Genomic DNA, 22,399 nt, shown 5'->3' with positions numbered 1-22,399 from the left:
CATCTGGGTGGTTAACGCTGCAAGAGTCTGTGCTTGGTTATAAGCTGCTGCTTCGTGTCGCTGGAGGACATTCTCAATCCTCTCTAAGCGACTTGATGGTGACGAGGTGTCTGCTGGGTCCATGACTGGCCAGATTGTACTGTAACTGGGCGGTGGGGGGATTGAACTCAAGAGCAGTACACCATGGGGAGAGTTGGCAATGTCCTTTATTGCAGCAGACCAGCAGGTTGGCAGAACAGGCTAAAGGCAGCTTGTAGCGTATGTGACAAGTGTGTGTGACAAGCCTCCTCATCACGGGTTGGACCTGCCAGCCAGTCGTCTGTTACTGCTGCCTCTGGTGAATTTTTGCTTAATTTTTTACATCACATTCATTTAGGACGCTTTTGTCCTAAGCAACTTAAAATAAGTGCATTTAACCATGAAGATATTACCCAAAAGTACAAGTATCAGTAGGCAATTTAATTTATTTTTAATTTTTAATTTTTTAAAGTAAGGTGCAGTCTGAACAGGTGAGTTTTCCGTCTGCTATCCTAATGTCAATGGGGAGCTTGTTTCACCATTGAGGAACCAGGACAGAAAACAAACGGGAGCAGTGAGGGGGCAGCAAGCCGTTTGGCAGTACCTGAGCTGATTGGACGGGCTGGGGTGGTTGAATCTGATTGAAGCCACCACAGGAAGCCAGTGCAGGGTGCCGGGGAGCGGTGTAGTGTGGGAGAATTTTGGTAGGTTGAAGACCAACTGGGCCCCTGCATTCAGGCAGGCAGGTGAGCGCTGGGCTGGTGTGGAGACGAGTTGACACAGGAAGCACAGAGGAGTGAGCAGGCTGGTGTCCGGATCCTGAGCACGAGGGAAGGCAGGCTAGATTTAGCCACGAGGGATCACAATATGGGATCAACCACAAGAAACGTAAGCTATGATACACAATCCGACAAAGATTGACTGGAGAGCTGGAGTCTTTATAGTGTTGGGGAGTTGATTTACCATTGCGCTCAGCTCCAGGTGCGGAGAGCGATGGATTTAATGACTGAATTAAGGCTAATTATTGGTAATATTTGGCAGCCCTCAGCTCATTGTGTCCCCTGTTTCAAATGCCCATGGAAAAGGTAAATATTTGAAAGTAAAATACTATCTTTTAAAAACAAAGGCAGTGATAAAGAGTCCATGATTTATTGTTAATTAACCTACGATAAAGTAATTGTTGCCGTATGACAACACCGTGCAATAGAAGATTATATATTATATGCAGTATGGTTGCAGTTTGAGGGTTTGACACTGAGCTGAGCTGACAAATTTGTTGGCTGTTACTCCAGCGTGAAACCTTATACTGTTGGTGAACCTCCTCTCTGGTGGATCCTATTGTGGCCTGCTGAAGCTGCTGTGGTATATTGTGACTAGGAGAGTTGAGGATTGAAAATATGTCAGCAGGAGATGGATCTTGTTAAAGATAATATATGCATTTTAGATGGACCTTAATTCACATAAAGTATAATAACTTATTCAGCTTGAATGATTGTTGAGGTTATGGTAGTTTCATTTGACTGACAGACACAGACCAACAAACAAAAAACGGCAATGAAAACACAACTTCCTTGGTGCATTCATTTTGCATTCCATTCCAAATTTAACGATTCATTCATCATTCACAGACAGCGAAACAAAGCAGAAATACGAACACGAAAATATAAACTCTTATATGACATTCTAATGACCCATTTTTGTTTCAGTACACAGGAACGAATGTTTTTGCTCTATTTGCAATAGTTAGATGAAATGTTTGCTATCAAACAACAATATGTGTCTGTATGTTAAGTTCAGAGCTAGGGTGGAAACACAACCATATTAACTACACACGGCTGAAAGCACGGCAAAGATCCAAAAATCTGAAATCCACCTACCAACGCCTCTAAATGACCCTCATTTATAAGTGGGTCGCAGTTGAATTTGTAAACAAACAGAAAACACAAAACTTAAATTGTGGTTTGAGTCATACTGGAACTATTCCTTGACCATCAAAAGTGAAATCAGATTTAGTTTTTTAGTCATACCTACGAATGAGTATTAGGGCCAGGCATAAGAAGAACAAAAAATGAGGGGGAAGATTTATTCTATTTATTTTACATTTCGACAATAGAGTCAAAATGGAAAAGTCGCAAGGAAAGTCGAAATGTCGAGCTTTAAGTCGTAATAAACCTAAACGACCGTGTTGTGGCTCCAGTGTCACTCATCCAAGTTAACTAATGTAAGCAAAGCTACGTTAGCTTCGGTAACTGCACGCCTCTCAAAATTCATTACGGTTGTTTGCAGTTGAACGTTGTCAGGACACACGTCGACGTTCATGTTGCAAACACCCGTTGTCACCGCAACGTTTCTTCCAGATTCAGCCTGTCAATAATAATATCAAAACTTTACAACTCGGTTAGCAGCTGGCGTTAGCTTAGCAAACTGGCTAACAAAACATCAACATCCGTTTGTTTGGTGCGGCTGAAAGGTCCTTCTGGTTCACAATTTTTGACTTTATTCTCGTCATTTTGACCTTATTCTCGATATAGTATTTCAACTTTATTCTTGACATTTCGACTTTATTCTCCAAATGTTAAAAAAAAGAATGGATGGTGACCTACTCCTTTCAGATTTTGACACATTAACAGTGGGAGCGCAAATTCTGGCCTAATGGTGGTCCCAGAGGAAAGCTCAACGGAAAGCCAACTTTCATATTCAACCATCTGGGCAATAAAACTTTAATTTTAAAAATTCTAAGACCAGATTTTACAACTTTCATAAACCTCGCATAATTTCCAATGTGTCATCGTATCAAAAAATTACAAAAAACTTTTTTTTAATTGGAGCACTTGAAGTCGTTGCCTAATTGATAATTTTTTATGTACTCACATGATTCTTGCACTTTTTGGGTAATATATCTTCATGGTTGAATGCACTTATTGTAAGTGGGTTTGGACAAAAGCGTCAGCTAAATGAATGTTGTGTGATGTAATGCAATATCACACACTACTCAGACTTTAAGAAAATCACAAAGATAGGACCTTGTAGCTTGTGTTATCATCATATCTGCAAAACACTTAATTCACCCCACAGGACCCAATGTGAATGACCATACCATTAATTTTATTGTAGATACAATTATTACAATTATCCAACAGCCTACAATTATTTTAAAAAAGGAAGAAAGAAAAAAAAGTGTTTGCGATCCATAAGGTGCCGACCACAAAACACTGCATCAAGGTGTAAAAGTATGAGTGAGCAGTTTGATTTTATTCCGTATTTTATGTCCTTTAAATTTGCTGCAGGTTGTAATGGCCCACAACTTCCCACTTTGATAACAGTTCATCCTTCATACATTTCACACTTCCCAAGTGAACTGCAAAGGAAAAATCATATCTATAACACTGGTAGTGTTGGGTGAAAAGGGTTAGTCATCATGTTTGGTGGAGTATTTCTTTTCCATTCGTCTGAGTATGTGGCCTGATACAGATACACACAGATACACTTCTAACAGATTACTGAATTAAAGTGGATGTAAATAGGATTTGTTGTCAGTGGCCAGCAGAAAACTTTAAACATCAAATACAAATCGAACAGTAATTGGCTGGATCTAAATCTAAATCTCCCGTTTGATCCAGGACCATCATACCAATCCAACATAATCCTGCAATCATCATCTCAGACTTTGGACATAGCAGTCACTGATCCTCTATTTAAAAATGCAAACTCACTGAATAGTTGCAATAATTTATTATTAAAGCCAGTGGTTTTGTTCCCAACCCTTTTTCGGGTTTCCAACGCCTTATAAAAAGTGTGCATCACTATGCATCAGTAGTTCTACCAACAAGATATTTTGTCACTGTGTGCCCAACAGTCTACAAAGACACCACAGATAAATAGTCCAACAAAATGAAATAGATTTGTCTATCATCCCCCTGACAACCCTAGGGGCCTAGGTTGGGAACCACTGGACCAAAACGATCTAACTTTACATGAATTTTAAGACGAGCTACGACAGGGGGGAAAATGGCAGATGATTTACTTTTAACAATAGAATAAAGTGATTGAATGCAGCACTTGTAATGGAGTATTTTTACTTTGTTGTAGGTTAGATGGTGATGATACCTTTCTGGAGTTTGAGTGGTAACTAAAGCAGTCTTAGATGAATGAATATATACTGCAGTATCTACACGTTCAAAGCCCTTGATTGAATATGTTTGGCTTTCAATTTTTTTCTGTTGATTAGTGTCAGAAAGTCTTAGTTACATCCACTGATTTAACGTTGTATTCATTTTAAACATGAGCAAGTCCAAGCACCATGCATGTTTTTTTAGAGGCAGTGAATTACCAATGTGACAAAAATGGTCTGATGACAAAATGAAACAATCGAAACCACCAAAGGCAAACATAAGATGTTAGTATTAGTCTCCCAGAATCAAAGAGCAAAATGATTCCTTCCAGAGATGCCATGTTGTCTCAATTACAAAGAAAATATTTTGTCCAAGAGGCGGACAAAGCTTCCTCTTTACCATTTCTAGCTGTTCTAGCTTACAGAAACCTCAGATTTGAAAGAATGCAGCCATCATAGGTGTTGCCTTCATGTGTAGTTTACTCGAAAACTTGGGGCAAATTGTATTTTGAAATACTTACAAAAATCCAAAAATTTTGTGCATTTGTACAAAATTTGGACATGTGCATCCACACATGACTTGAAGACTACCCCTAATTCGTAATCTTTCATAATCTGTATCTGTTAAATTTACTCTATGTACATTGATAAAGAACAATAGTCTAGCTTACTGATAGACCAACTGGGTCACAACGCCGTGTTCATTCCATAAAACCTCATGCCAGAGTGCAAAGGGCAGTCTGGTGTACTTCTGAATTTTAACAGATGGAATTTTTTTTTTTCCAAAAACACAAACAGTAGATTAAAAAAAAGGAAATTCACCATATGGAGTATAACAAAATGAGGCATGTTGAAGACAACAAGCAGCACTTCATTATGGTCGACAGTTTAAGTAAAGGAGCAAGTTTGAGTGAATGTTTCCTTCAGGTTCCCAATAAAGGGCGGGGCCTGGGAGCATCGCTAGACTGACGTCCATATCAAAGTAGTCAGATGTGTTTGTTTCAGGCAGGACATCAGTCGTCATGACATCCAGATTTAAGCCCCAGATTTCTAAGGTTGTTTTTTTTTTACAGTGTATTACTCAGATGACAACATGCAGACACAAGTCTCCCCTCCCCAAAACCCCCTAGTCTCTAATTAAATAGGTTTGTGTACACCAGCAACTGAAATAGCAGCAAACACTCAACCATCAGTTAGTACTCTGAACATTTCGGCATCATATTTACACCTTTTCCCCTCCATCTCCACCGTTCACTCCCTTTCACACTCTGACATGAGGTAACGTATGGTGCCCAAGTGCAATGCTCAATTGTGCTACGTGTACAAAAAGGAAAAAAGGAAAAATCGAAATGCATTAAACTCTGAATAAAGCAGGACTACCTCAACTTCACTGCACTCCCGTCGCATGCCTCCGTCCTCAATTTACAAGAAAGCGAAAAACACACAAAGCTGTTGGATACCGATGCCACTCGAGGCCGACGAGATTGTTTGTGATCCTTATTTTCGTCACCACGAACTAAATACAATGTGTGGTACCGTACGAGTGATTTCACATCGTTATTATTCCCTCCCTGTGGTCTCAGATAATTGGTGTGTTGAGTCTGAGAAGGGCTTTACACTGTGTGTGTGTGACTGGTGGGCCACATGCACTCCAAATCTAAAGTCACACTTTAAAGAGGGTCAGACGCCTGCCGGAGAAGTAAGGAGATTGCATTCGGTTCGACAGTGACAGATTGTAGAATGATGGACTGAAGCTTCCAGGAGTAACTGAGAGGGTTTTCGCACCTTTGCAATTCAAATGGTTTTCTTCAAGAGCAAAAATATGGAATTCATGGCACCCAACGTGTCATCAGGGAGAAATTCAGCTGCCCCAGCAAAGATAATCAAGAATTTAAGCTTTTTTTTGTCCAGCTGAATTAAAAACATGAGCCTGCTTAAGTAAAAAATATTAAAAGCTCCAATATGAACTCAAAATGTTCATTTGTTGTCCTCAGACAAATATCTTTTGGCCCTGAAACAGACCGGGTCCAGCCTGAGTTGCTACTGGTCTCCAATTTCTGTTTGTTTGAATAAAAAATTGACTGAAGAGTCTGAAAATGTGCAACGTATCTTCAGCCCATTTAACTGGAGCAAACGATGGGACATGACCAAGCACTTATTTAGGAATATGGATCCTGTGAGCACAACACAAACTGAAATAATAAGGGGCTTTGAAACTAGAAGTCAGGACGATATATGTCCCTGAGTAATATTACGTTAAAGCTGCATAAATAAATATTTGATTTCAAAATACAGGGAGACTCGTAGTGAGCGTTTGAGCATCTTTTCTGTTCATCATCTTGGTCCGACCAGCTCTGCTCTCAGCAGGCTCGTTCCCAGGCGCCGCAGGTCACAGACACACCAGAGGCAGAGATGAACGCTGGGCGACGACCGTACTTCAACATGGATGGATACGCTCTCCCACTTCCAGCTCGCCTCCAGCTGCCCCCTTGCGTGACTAAATAAATAAATGAATAAACAAAAAAGCAACTTCAAGGTTCCCTATCACTTCAGTTTAATATTATGTTTTACCGATACATAAAAAATATATATACCAAAAAAAGAAAAATTGTAATTAATCAAATTAACCACAAACAATGACCAAATGGGAAAAAACCCGGAGACTTTTGCTCGTCTGCCCAGTTGACTGGCAACCCGTGGGGCAGTTTGTTCAAAAACATTCAGTGTGAACCGATTATTTGGACTCGGGATACGTTTCTCCTTCAGCCCCTGGTTGAACTCTTACGTATGTTTAGTTTGAACTTTTAAATGTACAGTCATGTTCATTTCAAACTGTATATATAACTTTAAATTAAATTATTTCATGCTCAGTCTGTGACACCAATCTCCCACAGAGAAGGCACTGACTCGTGTTTGAGCGCATGGCGTGACAAACAGATGTGAACGTTGAATCGGTCGAACTGATCAGTCTTGGTTGTGTACTGTATACGTGACTGTACAGTTATAGTCAAAAGAAGAGTCCGTGTCCCCGTCAGTCACTGAATTGAACTGCAGTCTTGCATTGCCCTTGAGGTAGAAGTACTCTATTACAGTGGGACTACGCGACTGTGAGACTGGTCGATTTCAGCTCGCTGTACAAACACACGCTACAAGTGTCTTCCAACCCTTACTCATAAAGATTGCCTGGAAGAAATAACAAGTTATTTTTTCCCCTTTGCATATTTTTTTGGAATATATTTTTAAAGTTTTTAGAGTTGCAATCTGATTACCTCTACGAGCACTGACTCTCTCACCTCATCTATTAATCCTGTTTTAACCCAGAATACAAATACAGATTTTCAACTGATGACACTAACAGCCGATGGCTCCGCCCACCCCACCCCCCAAAAAAAAATTTAACTTCAAGTATGGGAAGGGATGACAATGCAATTCTCCTGTACAGCTTGACAGCGGATAAACAGGACAACCAAATCAAACATAAAAAAGGTCAAACAAAGAGGTATTATAGTTACAGTGCAAAAAAAAAAGATGAGAAATTCAAGCTTAATACAAAAATATAGCACCAAACAAAAGAATAATAATTATAAAGACAAGAAAAAAATGCATGCAATTAACTGAGGTAATCAAGTGAAAAAGGGGCTTATTGATGATGAGAAACAAAGACATTTAGCGAGAGGCAAAATTTGTTGGAAAAGAAACAAAACAAACACCAAAAACAAAAAACGTCTGGTTTCCTTATCGCTAGGAACTGACTTCAACCGCCGTCTCACATCTGCTACAGCTTTGGTAGGTTCGGCGTGCGAAGAACGCTTGTGTCGAAACGAATTGGCCTTTTTCTACAAAGACTAGATTTGTAAAGATTCTATGCGTCTTACCAATTTGTAGAAAATTCTGCAGCATATTGTATGTTTGATACGGTGTTCTTTTTTAATTTTTTATATCAAAACTGAATTAATGCGCTCCGTGGAAAGATATTTTGTGCGCGAGGATTACTAATTAAATATCATCGATTCTTGATATCAAAAACAGGTTTCATTAAATCCCCAAGATAATGCCATAAACATCTAATGTTGCTTTCACACTCTTTAGATTTATCCATAGATTCAAAACATTTACATAAGCCATCCAGTTTTTCATGGTTTATACATAAGCTACAAGAACATGCAAGTGCGGTTCAAACCAATTAAATTACAGTAACTGGGAATGTTGAAATTCCTATCCATCTCGCAAGGATATGAGGGTGAGCCTGGGCATCAAGTGCCAAGAATATCATTTATGTGATTTATATTTCTATATAATTTTATTTACTCTGCAACAAACATGAATTTGGTGTCAGTGTGACCACATAGTTGTCAAAAAAACAGACCATACTATTGGAATAAGTGCAAATATTATTTAGGATATCATCTCAAGACAGATTTCAGATGTACCACACGGTTTTGTTTCAGTGGTCTCTGTGAGCCATGTCTGCCGTTAAGTGTTTAAAAAAACACTTAAACTGACTGGCACTCGTCCACAGGCTGAGGAGTTTAGCGTTTTGTTTTTATTTTTCTCTTCCTACATCTTTGATTTACACATTTGATTGAAATATGTACAATCTAACACTACACATTAAGCATTAGCCTCATCTCAGTGACAAAGGTGAACAAAAAAAGCTAAAGAATAGGATAGTGCTACCTGACTTTTTTTTTTTATAACTTTTTTAAACACATAGCTAAATGTTAATAAAGCACTCATGTGATTACACAAAACAGAGGGGAAAATAAAGATTGTGTTTGCGCAAAAAAAGAAAAAGACAAAAAGGTACAGATCCAATGTGAAATCCGTTTGTGAGATCAGTCCGTTTCTTTTGTTGCATCTCCACAGTGTCCCCGGCTGCCCTGGTTGTGCCACCACCGGCTGAACGTACAGGAACAGCATCGATCTGTGTTGGCAAGCTGCTTTTTCCATCTTTAACGTCAATAGCTTGGACGTTCACGCTGAGCTCTGGGAGGAGGAGCTCAGTTGTTCGGGACCTGAGGTTGATTGGCTTTGAGGCTGCGCAGAGCTCGTCGTGCCGCCGCCGACTTGGCGATCCGGTAGCTGCGGCCAACTCCTTTAAACTTGCCCTTACCAACGACCTCCACCGTTACCCGCACCTTTCCGTCGTACGTTCTCTCTGCAGGACTGTGAACAGGAGAAGGGACAGGGTTTCAGACTACACATGTAATAACTTCTCTGATGGTGGACAGGACTACGGCGCCGGATTTGTGCTTATTGAGGTAACTTTAGGTTTAACTCTGGGCTTTCAGTCCTATGAAGAGGGTTCACTTCCTACTGGGGTAAATCACCATGGTAACTTATGTTGAACAGCAAACCTGCAAAATCTGTCAATGTCCCAACTAGTGACCAATGAGATCAATAAAGAGCAGCAGATATTTTTTTTATGATTGTAATGGTTTTGCTGTGTGAGACTTTTCATGTGTCCGTGAAAAAAAACAGAACTTCTAATAAAAACAGGGAGAGTTCAGATCACACTAAAAAAATAGATAAACTATCAGGGCTTCATTCGGAAAAAGAAAAAAAAATGACTTGTTTTTTTCGACAGAATTCTGGACAGTGTTGATGTTTTTACTGTCGTATTCTATAATTTATCTTGTTGAACTTGACCATTGACCAATCAACTTCGAAGGTTATTCAACTGGAGATACCCTCCCAATTAATAATAAGTAATGATTATCCGTCCATAATAATCTTTCCCTGCACACAGGAACGTAGGCATAATATTTTCGAGTAAGTGCTGATGTACCTGAACTTGGCAGTTTCTGGTTCCATCTCCAGCAGCTCCCTCACAGGAGAACGTGGAACATTGGCAGAGAATTTCTCTGCAGAGGGTTATGAAGTAAGAGCATCATCAACACAACAGATCTACAATCCCAGATGTCTGCTATCATTCAAATAGTCTGTATGACCCAAACATTTTTAAAATACATAAATAAGTCAATACATAATTTCACTCTTCCTCACCTATAAGTGGCCTCATCATTGGATAATACACTTGCCACACCGTCTCCAATGACATCCTGCTGTCCATGTAAATTGCCCCTGCTAGCGACTCAAAGATATCCCCCATGGCCTTAGGGACCTCGATATCCTCCTCCTTCTCCTCGTCCTCCTCAGAGCGTCGCAGCTGGGGAGAAGAACACACAAAGCTGTCAGCTGATGCAATCGTAAACACAAACTTAGAAAAACCTCATTCAGATGGTACATTTTAATAAAATTTTAAACAATAATTAGATAACGCTAACTTATAGGTAGAGTCCAGAAATGCCTTGACCAATCCCGACTTAATTTGTTCCACCGGTGCTGTTCTTTCTTGGAGTTCTGACACCAATACTGGTAAAATGTTATGTAATCTGAGACTCTAATACTTGCTGAATCCTTTACCTCTCTCACTTTCTTATTAATAAAGAATGGTGTACAAAACATGTTGAAAGCATTTTCTTCTTTTTAGCCAGTGCTGACAGATCGCTGGCTAAAAGTCTGCATTTCAAATTCAAATTCTATAAGTCACACCCCCCCCATTCACGCACACATTTACACACTAATGGCACAGCCATCAGGGGTTCAGTTTCTTGCCTAAGGACACTTTGACATGTGGACTGGGGGAGCCAGGGTTCCAATTTGTTTTGAGATGTGGAGCGGGTAGAAGAAGACCCCCTCTACTTCCACTTAAAAAGGTTGGTCAAGAAAATATTTGGAACCTAAAATCACACAAAGCTAGCTAAGTAATAGACATGCAACTAGTACTACCCAACAGACTTCATTCAAGCCCAAAACAATCATTTACATTAAAAAACAGTATGAATAACAAAAAGACAACATTGGAGCACTTGAAGCCATTTTGGCCATTTGATAACTATCTGTGTGCTCGCGTGATTCTTGCACTTTTTGGGTAATATCTTCATGGTTGAATGCACTTATTGTAAGTCACTTTGGACAGAAGTGCCAGCTAAATTAATGAAATGTATTAAAGTTGTGTAAGCTTAAACATGAATTTCATGTTTAATACACCGAAAACAAACTTGCGTTGTTAGCAAATTATCTGACTGGGCTGCTGACTTTCAGTGAGACGAAATCCCCATCTGAAATGTAGTAGCAGGGTTCCCATACATTGACGAGATGGTGGCGGCCCGCCGGAGTCTAATTTGTTGCGCCATAGACTCTTAAACCCAAAATATTTTTACACCTATATAAAGCTGCAACAGTTCAGCGATTAATCAATTAGTAATCGATTACTAAATTAATCGCCAATCGATTTTGATAATCGATTAATTGGTTCAAGAATTTTTTATAGAAAATAAGTCCAAATTCTCTGATTTCAGCTTCATAAATGTGAATATTTTCTAGCTTCTTTGCTCCTCTGTGACAGTAAACAAAATAAGTTTGGTGTGAAGACAAAACAAAACATCATCTTGGGGTTTGGGAAACGCGATCGACATTTTTAAAGATTTAATGACATTTTATTGACCAAACAACTAATCAGTTTAATCGAGAAAATAATCAACAGATTAATCGCTTATGAAAATAATCATTAGTTACAGCCCCACCCTTATAGCAAAATAAAATATTTATAAAGTTGCACCGAACGCGACTAGACACGCATTTGTAAGTTCTTGCACTGTTACTTCTCTGCTGTGTTGTCATTAACGTTACAGGAGTGGAGCCCGTTCTCAACAGGCCCGACCGCGACAAAATGGTCGCATTTTGTCGGTTGTGAGTATTTTTTTACAACTGCTCGCACATGTGAGACCTGCAAATGTGCTGTCTTAAAAAACGAGGAAGCAAGTCCGCACCAATGTGTGTGAGGATTGCGCGCGTGCGGGTTTCCCCGACTCGCCGTCAGTATTCTCTTGCACCCATGGTCGGCCTCCCGGCTGGCCCTGGTGCAGTTTAACAGGAACGGCGTGCTCTTTTTTCCCCTTTCACCGTCTGCGGCGCCGCCCACACAGTACGTCTCGGTGTCGCCCCTCTCCTCACCTCCACTCCAAGCGTCCCACCTCACCGGCCTGTTCCGAGGGCTTGACGGACCTGATGTCGGTGCGCTCGCGGAGGCGTTACAGAACAGCAGCAGAGTGTGGGGTGGTGCTTAAATATCATAATTTCACTTATTTAGGAGGCATTTAGGGTCAAATGTGTGTACATACTATCCACCTTTTTATATGAAAATCTATTGGAAGCAAACCACAAATGCCGGAAAAAAGTGGACTCTTAAAGAGTAGATGACTTGGCCAGAGAAATAAATAATCTATCAGATTCTCGCTACTATCTCACTCAACAATGGCAAAATAACCATTGACCCGTTTTCCTCATTCAATTCAATTCAATTGTTAAATTGTGAACTTAAAATGAAACTATTCAAAAATGTGGATAATTACGATGCAGGCAGATTTAAGGTGTGCCCCTAAATTTTCTGCTTCTGCCCCTAAAATTTTCATTAAGGGGCTACAGCGCTTCTGGTAAAAATAGTGCATACAACTCATATATAGGTTGTAAAGCTACAGCACAGTTGTTTTTCAAGAGAGTTCTTCATAGATCTAGCCTTCTAAACTGCTATCAAGTTTCACCAGATTGATAAATGTTTCATGTAGCATTTAGCAACCCCTAGTGGCTATTCTGTATAGTTTATTTTATTAGCCCAGGAACAGGACGTGCATCACCTCTCCTTCATCTGTTAATTGCTTTGTTTGTTTCCCTTAGGGGGCAGGATGTCATATAACTGTCATGTGATATTGTCCAGAAATGCAAAATATTAATCTGTGTCCCTGTTTTGTGTTTACATTTTTAACATGTATTCCTGATAAAAAAAAAAGCCAAATTCTTCACCTCAGTTAAGCTGTCTGTCACTGGAGTAGAACCATGTCACTGCAGACATGCCATTACTTGTTTTAGCTCATTTCTTTCAGTGTTGTGTATATATATGCCTGCTGACCCGCATAAAAGTATCTCTAAGGCAGAAATGAAAAGAGATCTGGTCCCGAGATAGCCATTTCCAGGCAAATTAAACCAAACAGCATTTTCGCTACTGAAAATATTGAGCTGAGTTCTTAGATAATAGTCTGGAATCAAAAATGAATCTGCCTAAATAACTATGGGGAAACAAGCTACAACAGTAAAGCTTAGGAGTCGGCCTACAGGGCTTTATTATTCAGCAATGGCGCTTGCTGTGCTCTTGGTAGAAACAGGACTCACCTCAGAGTCCATGCCTTGCATCTCATTCTTCTCCAGTTGAAACTGCACAAAGTCATCGATGACATGGAAAAGCTCGGGTGAGATGGCCTTGAAGTACTTGTGGTAGTCGTACTTGACAGCAAGCGAGGCAAAGATGGTATTGTTGACAAGTGCAGAGCGCAGGTCGGTCAGCACACCGGGGGAGTGCTGCCGCGGGTCTTCGTAAAGGTGCTTTGTTATGAGGTAGTCTAGAATTGCATCACCAAGGAACTCTAGCCGCTGGTAACAATCTGATGAGAAGGAATAAGAGTGTTTACGTTAGTAAAGACAGAAGCAGTGTCACAATTTGTAACATGAATCTGGGCTCAAATTCGACAATAACATTTTTGAACTAATAAGTGATGTTAAACATTATTCCAAAGTTTGTAGTAATAAGTCAAATTTGACCAGTTTGGCGTCAAGGAATGGCGTCACTTGATAGGAGCCTGACAAATCAGGGAGAGAATTGACGTGACAGATCCGATAAATAAACGATCAAACGACTGCCTCACCATTTCCAAAAGTCCTGTTTGGATTATAATTCAACCATGGGATTTTCAAACTAAACAAATTTAACAGCAAGCGGAGAAGGCATACTTGCGAGCGAGCATTTCACCTCCATGTGCAAAACTGTTGTTACGCGAGCACTTGAGACTTTAGAGGTGGGGATGCACATAGGGAGGCACTTTGTTTGACTGCTTGCATAGTATTTTGCTGTATTAAGCACTGAAACTGTTACCTAGTGTTAAATTTTTGCATTTGGGTTAGGTTTTATGTCAATTTGATGTCAATTTCTTTTGAGTTTTGCCCTTTTTTGTCTTTATATATTTTAGTATTATTTAAACTGTTAACAGTGTATGTGTTAAATATCAACATCCAATTTGTCTTGGCAATGAAAAAATCTGTTCTTATCATCGACCATAGTTTTGTGCTTTTTTAAAGAACGGTTCTGTCTCTCTGAATAATGGATTTGAATTGCGTGCAACATTTTGGACTTCCGTCGTCACGACGCTCATTCAACGCCTCTGAGCACCAGCATTGGGGAAAAACCCAAACGATACCCAACCCTAGCCAGCAGTGTTTCCAAAAGTCTCACTTTTAGGGCCTCGAAATTTTTTTCACGTGTAACAAAACTAAAAACGTATTTGTGTGGATGTAGCCTCAACTGACATGCACTGTCAAAATCTGAGAGGAATTTATAATAGTCAGTAGTACTTGTTTAATCTAAATACGACTGTAATATCAACCTGAGCAAATCAAAGCAAAAGCATTTTTCATTATCTATCAACAACTTATACTTTTGTTCCAGATAATACTTTTATTCCCAAAAGTATTCTGAACTTAATGGTAAATGGACTGTATTTATATAAGAATCACAAATACTTTATTGATCGATAAAAAAATTCAACTGATAGGACATCTTTTGGACTCTCTCTCTCTCTCTCTCTCTCTCTCTCTCTCTCTCTCTCTCTCTCTCTCTCTCTCTCTCTCTCTCTCTCTCTCTCTCTCTCTCTCTCTCTCTCTCTCTCTCTCTCTCTCTCTCTCTCTCTCTCTCTCTCTCTCTCTCTCTCTCTCTCTCTCTCTCTCTAAGTTTTATGAGTTGAAGTCTAACCTGTAATGGTGTTGTAATGGTAAGAAGCGTGGGTGAAGGCTTGCAAGAGGTATGCCTTGTTCTGAAAGGTGTAGTGGATCTTCCTTTCAAAGTTCTCGAAGCCGGAAATGAGGTGGTTGAGAGTTCGCTCCGCGTCTGGATGGCTCAGCATGCAGCGAGGTGGGATCTTTAACCAGCCATAGCACAGGTCAATTGCTGACGACTGGAAGCTCTGCACCAGAGCTCCTGTTAGGCTCCCTCTCTCCAACGGCAACACCTGTTGTCAAAGAATGAAGAAATTCTCAATTCTTCCATTTAAAAAGGAATATTATTCCCAGATTTTGAAGATGATCTGAAAACATTGACACGACTCATGTATTTGAGTGAATTACAGAGTTGGATTGTGGCCAAAATGTACTTACCAACACCTCTAAAGCTCACTAACAAATGTTGGTAGCATTGTGAGCACAGAGATCGACACCTGCACTCTTCTCACACCTGCACACAATTTTCTTCTCTCGGAAATCATTTTATTACTTTATTGCCAAGTACTGTTTTTGGAGAAGCGAAGAAGAAGAAATGATTTCTGGTTGGCGTAGCGTCAGTAATATGGCAATATTTTACGCTGGAAAGTCCCACAAGTCAAACGGCGACATGTACCGTATTGTTGTTTTATACTGTACTGTTACTGTGTCAAATGGAGACTACAGGTATTTTATTTTTAAAAACTGTGGCTATACTGTTACTGTACTGTTAAAAACTTCCATGATCTTTTGTTTTTCTAAGCTGTAGATGCACATAAACAGCTATTTAAAGGAAGTAATTGCTGATTATTCCTAGATATATTTATTTGAGTTCTTTTTCTGTTATGAATGTCATTTAACTGGTGTTTAACCTGAGCCAGGCCACATATGTTTTATGTGTTGTAAGAGTTGTTTCTTTTTTTTTTATGCACTGAATTTCTTATTAAATGTGAATATTTTCTGTTTTTTTTGCTCCTCTATGAGAGTAAAGTAAATTGTCTTTGGTGTGTTGACAGAACAAAAACATCATCTTGGTGTTTGGGAAACAAGATTCTGATATTTTTTCACTGTTTCATGACATTTTAAGGCACAAACAACTAATCGATTAATCTGGAAAATGAACGACAGATTAATCGATAATGACAGTAATCGTTAGTTGCAGCCCCAATCTGAACATCTCCGTAAAAAAGGAAAAAAAACACCACAATTGACTTAAACCACTTGAAAGCACATTTAAAGACATTGTTTACTTGGATCTCACGTTGCTTTCACCTACAGCTGTGAATCAAATAGCTCCCTGTGGCTTCCCACCGATATTTAAAACTGACCCATTGACAAAATGGCATATAATATCCTCATATATTTTTGTGTGGAACAAATTGATTGAATAGCAGCACTGCAAAAAACCCACTAATCATCTCAATCATTACTTTCCCTATAGCACTTTTACAATAAATACATCTCAATAACTGGCAGCAGCAGTAATTACTCATTTTGTTCATCATGTTCATCTGTTTCTCTAAGCATTTATTGTGTTTTTTTCTATTTAATTTTTTTCACCCATTTTAAGAAACGGATGCATCATTGCTGATTCATGCAATATTGACAGTGTGAGATGGCAGAGCTCACCTTGAGGCCCAAGGAGCAGAGGAACATCTGGGCGGCTCTCTCTCCACAGCTGGTGAGGTAGCAGCCGAGCAGGGCCTCCACACAGTCGGCGATGCTCTTGTCTGCGATGCACTGCTCAGTGTGCAGGTCGTAGGAGATTGACTGCTTGCCGAGCTCAACTCCGCAGCTCTCCTCCGACGGATTCCAAAAACCGACAACAAAGTCGTCCTCCTCCCCGGCCTTGCTGGGGTCCAGGTAGCACATGGCATCCCACGAGCTGTAGTCAAACTCTTCGGCTGAGGGTCCACTGGATGCCGGCTCTGGGGGATAGTGGGTCGCGGTGGGTTGGAGGGGCTTCTTGGGGGCCTTCCATTGATTAGGTGACTCCATGGCAGGTGTGGAAGCAGAGGCCGGGGCGGGAGAGGGAGGGAAAACACTCAGAGAGATCTTCTTTGCGAATGCACCAGACCCCAACAACATGTTGTCAATAAACTTAATGTGCTCCTTGTAGTATTCCAAATCGTCCTCCATGTTGACCTCATCCTTTGGCTCCACCTTCAGCATCACCTCACCGTCCTCCTCCACCTCCTCACCCTCTTCCTCATCATCTTCTTCTTCATCATAGTCATTCCCAGGTTCCCCATTGGCCAGGAGATCTTCTTTTTCCTGGACGATGGACACAAACACAAAGGAAAGCAGAGTTTGAGTGAAAAGAAAACTAGATCTCCATCAACATCAATCTAATTACAATGGACCCCAACATAAGTTCTCCATAATGTGGTTGACGTGACTCAAAAACAAGGCTTATGATCATTACAATAATGAAGAAGTATAGACAACAGGAAAAAAGGTGATGAATATTCTTTTCTTGTGTGGAAACACAGTGTGCCCATCATGCATAACCCCCCAAAAAATACAAATAGTATTTGTGTCTTTGCGCACAGCTCTGAACAAAGACAATCTCAATAATTCGAGCACTTTGGGTATCTGAAAAGTGCTTTATAAATTCAATAAGATATTATTATTATTATTATTATTATTAATAATCCACTTTCTGAAGTGTTATGAATATTATAAATGTAATGTCTGAGCTTGTAGCAGGGTCTTTCATATCGTATTTCAATGTAGACAGTAGAGATCAGCATCACTGTCATAAACATGTGTTGCCAGTAGAGGGAAAAGCCTTCCCTCTAGCGGTCTGACATCAACATTACACTCACATCGTCCATGACAGAAATCAATGGATCAATTAATGAACAAAAACTATTCTGTGTAGCCGTTCAGGAAACATTTTCTAAATCTAGGTCTACCTCATACCAACTGCAAATTAAGGACAGACACGTGTCCTAATTCGGCAGCTCTACAAATTCAGCACATGCTAATTTAGTAACACAGTAGAGACGAAAAGAGGCGATGAACAAAGTGAAGTACGGTATGAATGAAGTCTACTGACCTCGAAATCCTGTTTGTCAGTGCAGTTTTTGTCCTGGTTGACCACGTAGCCGGGAGGCAGCCAATTAACAGGGGGGTCAAAGATGGACACCACCATCCTGCTGGGGAGGCCCTTCTTCTTCCCAAGACGATAGAGGTTACAGTTGCTCACCTGGACAACGGGCAGACCAAATTGACCAGTTAACATCTTTATATCCCATCCTCGATAACAAGATGAACCATTAAAGCGTGTCTACACAGGAGTTTACCCGTTACTCATGTCACACAGAACAGATATGCCTCTATTTGTCCATCTTCTTTCTTCTTACAGATTGAGATAATTGCAGTGATTTTATATCAGACTGCCAGAACGCAGGTGATCAATACTTTACGCTTTAATACTTTGCCTTTTCTAGGAGCCACTTATCTCAAAAATAGCCCATCTGCTTAGTGGTTGATGGTCTTTATGAATGGTACGATTACTACTTTTTGTTCAACAGTATATTGTCCCCAAAATTATTGCAACGAGTACTATTGTGAATCACTCGAACTTGTAATACAAGCCTCCTGGTTGTCGTGCGTGAAAGTCACTGCTCTTCTCCTACGGGATTTTTGTCTGATAGAAAAAATATCTAAACAAATGATCCTCAAACCGGAAGTCCCGACCCCTGTTCTCCTGCCCAGTTGGCAAGATCATTTCTGGGGTCACCAGATGGTTGTGGAGAAAATAAGATGACATATTTTAGACTGGAAATTGTTTTCACATTCAATTTTTCTATACCAGTGATACAATCTGGGTGTTCTGGCCCTGCACCATCTGCCTGGCTGCTCAGGGGATATCATATTCATCATATTCCTTACTACTAATTTGCTCTTGAAGTGAGAAAACAGTAAAAGTAGAGCACAATCTAATCATAAGGTTAGGAATTTTTGGGTTGCAGACTACCAGAGGACCATAGAAACATCTAACACCTGGGCTTCCCCACCTGATATGACAGGAGCAGCGTTGTTGCCGACAATAGTGTGAAGACAAAAGAAAAAAAAGTAACTTTAAACAAAGTATGATTATATAAAATTATCATGAAAGGGCAGGGACAGGCAGGTAGGAAAATCTGTCCCACAAGATGGGAAAGGTCATACTGTTGAAAGAGGGAATTTGATTTTAGCAGCTCTGTCAAGGACATTCCTCTCAACCTCAAAAAACATTTATAATACAACAGTTTACTCTATTATTTACCGTTTATCTAATAATAATCATTATTAATAATAATGATTATTATTATTATTAGTAGTAGTATTATTATTAATAATGTTTTGTCTTCATCACTTGACTAACCTAAGTAATTCCTTTTAACATAACTTCCCAGCATAACTTTCTTTACATTCTTTTGATAACTTTTGTAAAAATAATGACCTTCAATGTAGGAAACTGACGTTACAGTAGCTGTAATATACGGCATTAGCAACAGCGACAATAATGTAAAACGTGATATATAGGCCATGTGATGAGAAGAATTCTTCTCCATGACAACTGAACAAACTAATCTGCTGATGAGGGTACACGTTTTCAAGTACAACCTCGAGAAAAACTAAGAGAAATTCATTAGAAATATCTTATTTGTGGGAACATTTTCATTCACTAATGTAATCACCTACTGAGAGTCTTGAATAACCCAAAATCAGTATATTTCAGCAGCTAAAGCATAGGATCACAACTAGGCGTCTTCAAATTGTCCCCGCCAGCAATGATCATTTCCACATGCGACCATCGTCGAGTCATTAAGTCTCACCTTCTTGCTGCGCATATAACTGAGTCTTCCTTCGTGAGCGTCAGGATAAGTACAGAACAGGTATGTGGTGATGGCATGCTTAAGGAAAGAGTCGCCCAGCATCTCCAGCCGCTCCAGGTTGAAGCCGTCACTTGCGTTGGATAGGGTCAAGGCCTGCAGGATAAGGCCCGGGTTGGGCCCCAGACATTTGGAGGAGTTCCCTGTCTGGTCTCTGTGCTGGGGGGAAGCGCCAAGGTCAGGAGAAGGTGCTGTGGCAACGTTGGGTCCCGTGGTTACCTGGCTGCAGACTGAGGTAGCTTTATTTGTGTGGTCCGAAGTCCTCCCAGGTGTACATCCTCCACTGGGCTGTGGAGGACAGGAGCTGGACTTCTTCAAGCTGTGTGAGGGCTGCACTGGGACTGAGGTAGAGGTTTTTATTGATTCAGGGCTCTGCTGCCCAGGCGAGCTGGGCTGGGAGCATTGGCAATTGTCTTGGTGGCAGCTGTCATTGCAGTCTGTGACAAGGGCAGTCCCATTTGTTAGGTTCCTAGTGCAGGTGGTGTTTCCAGACTCGGGGGCTGCAGGGGGCCGCTGCTCAGGCAGAGAAGAGTGGGGAATGCTGGGTGGTGTTGGGCAACTGGGGTCGGGGGCTAAAGTCTGTTGGTGCTCACAGTGATCATCGTCATCGTCACTGCAGGACTCGGGACAGGAAATGAATGTTTTGCTGTCAATGGATCTCTTCCAGCCAAAGTCCAGGTTTGAATACCTGCAATATACCAACAGACAATCGACACATTACAATGTTGAGAAAGGCCTACACGCACACATTAAGAGACCATGGAAATACTTGAGAAGCAGTGTTTCCCATTCATTATTTAGACCGTGATTTCCGCCAAAGTTTTATTTATCCTGCCACATTGTCATACTGAACCAAAATCATAAAAACAAAAAGGTCTCGAACTGTATTTTACACCGTTGCTTCATTGTAGAACTGTGTTTAGGGCCCTTTGCCTCATCTTGCTCACTGGCATCTTGGCTCCGTTAGTAGGGCTTGGAATTTTGTGGGTGGAGTTATTTCTCCAGTGGAAAAATTAGAACAAAACAATAGGGCACCTAATTATGTACTGACCTGGCAATTTGTCTCACACATCCATACAGGCCACTGGGCCAGTGCATTAAAAGGTCCTTTGTTCCAGTGTTTCTACTGTGACTTTGCTGCTTTGATGCAGAGAAAGGAAATTTATCGAGCCATCATAATTAGTTTCAAGTAAAAGTTGGTGAAAAATATATATTTGTACTTGGATGTTATGCCATATTGGATACAGCATGTAGGAACATAGAAAAAGTTATTAATTGATCAATTATGAATCCTAAGGATTTAGCAGTTGACTTATGTATATTGTCTTGATGGATTCATGTAAGATGCAAGAATTCGAAGTCATAAACCCATTTGAATTAAATTGCAGTTTTAAAGCTGGTGGTCGAATTAAACTGAACTACAATTAACTGAACTGAGAGAAAACCCCAAGTGGAATTTTGAGTTGGAACATTTTTAAATTTTTTGTTCTCTTTTTTTGTGGATTATTGTGTTGTTGATTGTTGCTGTGGTATATTGTTGTTTTTGCTGGTACTAGCTGTTCAGTGTAAGGGTATATATATATATATATATATATATATATATATATATATATTAAATCATAAATGTCAGGAACGTACCTGGCTGGCACCCCTTAAACTAAAGACAACCTGTCACACAATATTGGAATAACTGAAATTAATGAATCTATTGTCGTGATTCTGCCCCAAGGACTCTCAAAGACTTGTTTTTTTCTTTGTGGGTGTTGGTTTGTTTATTATTATTCTACCCCGTAATTTCTTGCGTTCCCGTTTGGATTTGTGTTTGGCTCAGTTTGCTCCCTGTGGGTTACCGGAGTTAGACTTGCTTTTGTTTGGTCCAAAGACTAAGTCCATTCATATTTATTTTTTTTAATTATTAAACCAAACTTCATTCCTGGACTCTGCATTTGGGTCCCGGTTCGTGGAAACCTCACATTTATAATAAACAATGAACTCATGTATTGTGCAGAGTGTGTAGCAGGCACCTGAAGTCAGGGGGGAGGGTCTGGGCTCCCACTCCAGCTTCACTGGCAGTCTGGGCTCTGAGCTCCTCAGCGGTCAGGAGGCAGTGGAGGCGGTAGAGGATGCTGGGCAGACACACTGCTTTCCTCCACAGGGAAGCAGGGATGGGGTGGATTGCACACAGTTCTGGAACCAGGATCTGACAAACACAACATTACTATTAGATTGTAGAGAGAGAAACTATTTTCTGCAGTGAAGTTTACACTCACAGACACAAACTTATTGGAAAGGAAAACTGAAATATCATGTTCACATACATTTTGAGACACTTTGCTATGATACAAGAAGTTAAGGTTAGGTTCCTCCCATTTCTCTTGACCATCTCTGACATGTTTCTACACCTTGGTGTGAGTCCACCTCTGGTAAATTCAACTGATAGGACATCACACACACACGTCTATATCATTTCTTACAGCTGACAGAGCAAAAAACAAGACATGAGATGGAGCTGCGTCAGAGA

At 40.3% G+C, this 22,399-nt stretch overlaps 1 protein-coding gene across 2 annotated transcripts in view; it reads right to left on the bottom strand.

Annotated features, from left to right (window-relative positions):
* Positions 1–6,659: 6,659 nt before the first annotated feature.
* dicer1 (dicer 1, ribonuclease type III) overlaps positions 6,660–22,399 on the bottom strand; it is a 32,371-nt gene continuing 16,631 nt past the window's right edge. For both annotated transcript variants that reach the window (XM_035609467.2, XM_035609470.2), the window contains 9 exons: positions 21,903–22,078; positions 19,822–20,566; positions 18,054–18,203; positions 16,622–17,266; positions 14,991–15,246; positions 13,361–13,629; positions 10,136–10,298; positions 9,918–9,993; positions 6,660–9,295 (listed from right to left, as the gene is read on the bottom strand). In XM_035609467.2, coding sequence (XP_035465360.1) covers positions 9,130–9,295; positions 9,918–9,993; positions 10,136–10,298; positions 13,361–13,629; positions 14,991–15,246; positions 16,622–17,266; positions 18,054–18,203; positions 19,822–20,566; positions 21,903–22,078 — 2,646 coding nt within the window. In that variant the 3' untranslated portion in view covers positions 6,660–9,129. The remainder of the gene's footprint in view (positions 9,296–9,917; positions 9,994–10,135; positions 10,299–13,360; positions 13,630–14,990; positions 15,247–16,621; positions 17,267–18,053; positions 18,204–19,821; positions 20,567–21,902; positions 22,079–22,399) is intronic.

The sequence above is a fragment of the Scophthalmus maximus genome, chromosome 15 (assembly GCF_022379125.1).
Source record: "Scophthalmus maximus strain ysfricsl-2021 chromosome 15, ASM2237912v1, whole genome shotgun sequence".
Classification (NCBI taxonomy): domain Eukaryota; kingdom Metazoa; phylum Chordata; class Actinopteri; order Pleuronectiformes; family Scophthalmidae; genus Scophthalmus; species Scophthalmus maximus.
The sequence above is the reverse complement of the archived record's forward strand: the minus strand, read 5'-3'. Positions and strand labels throughout refer to the sequence as shown.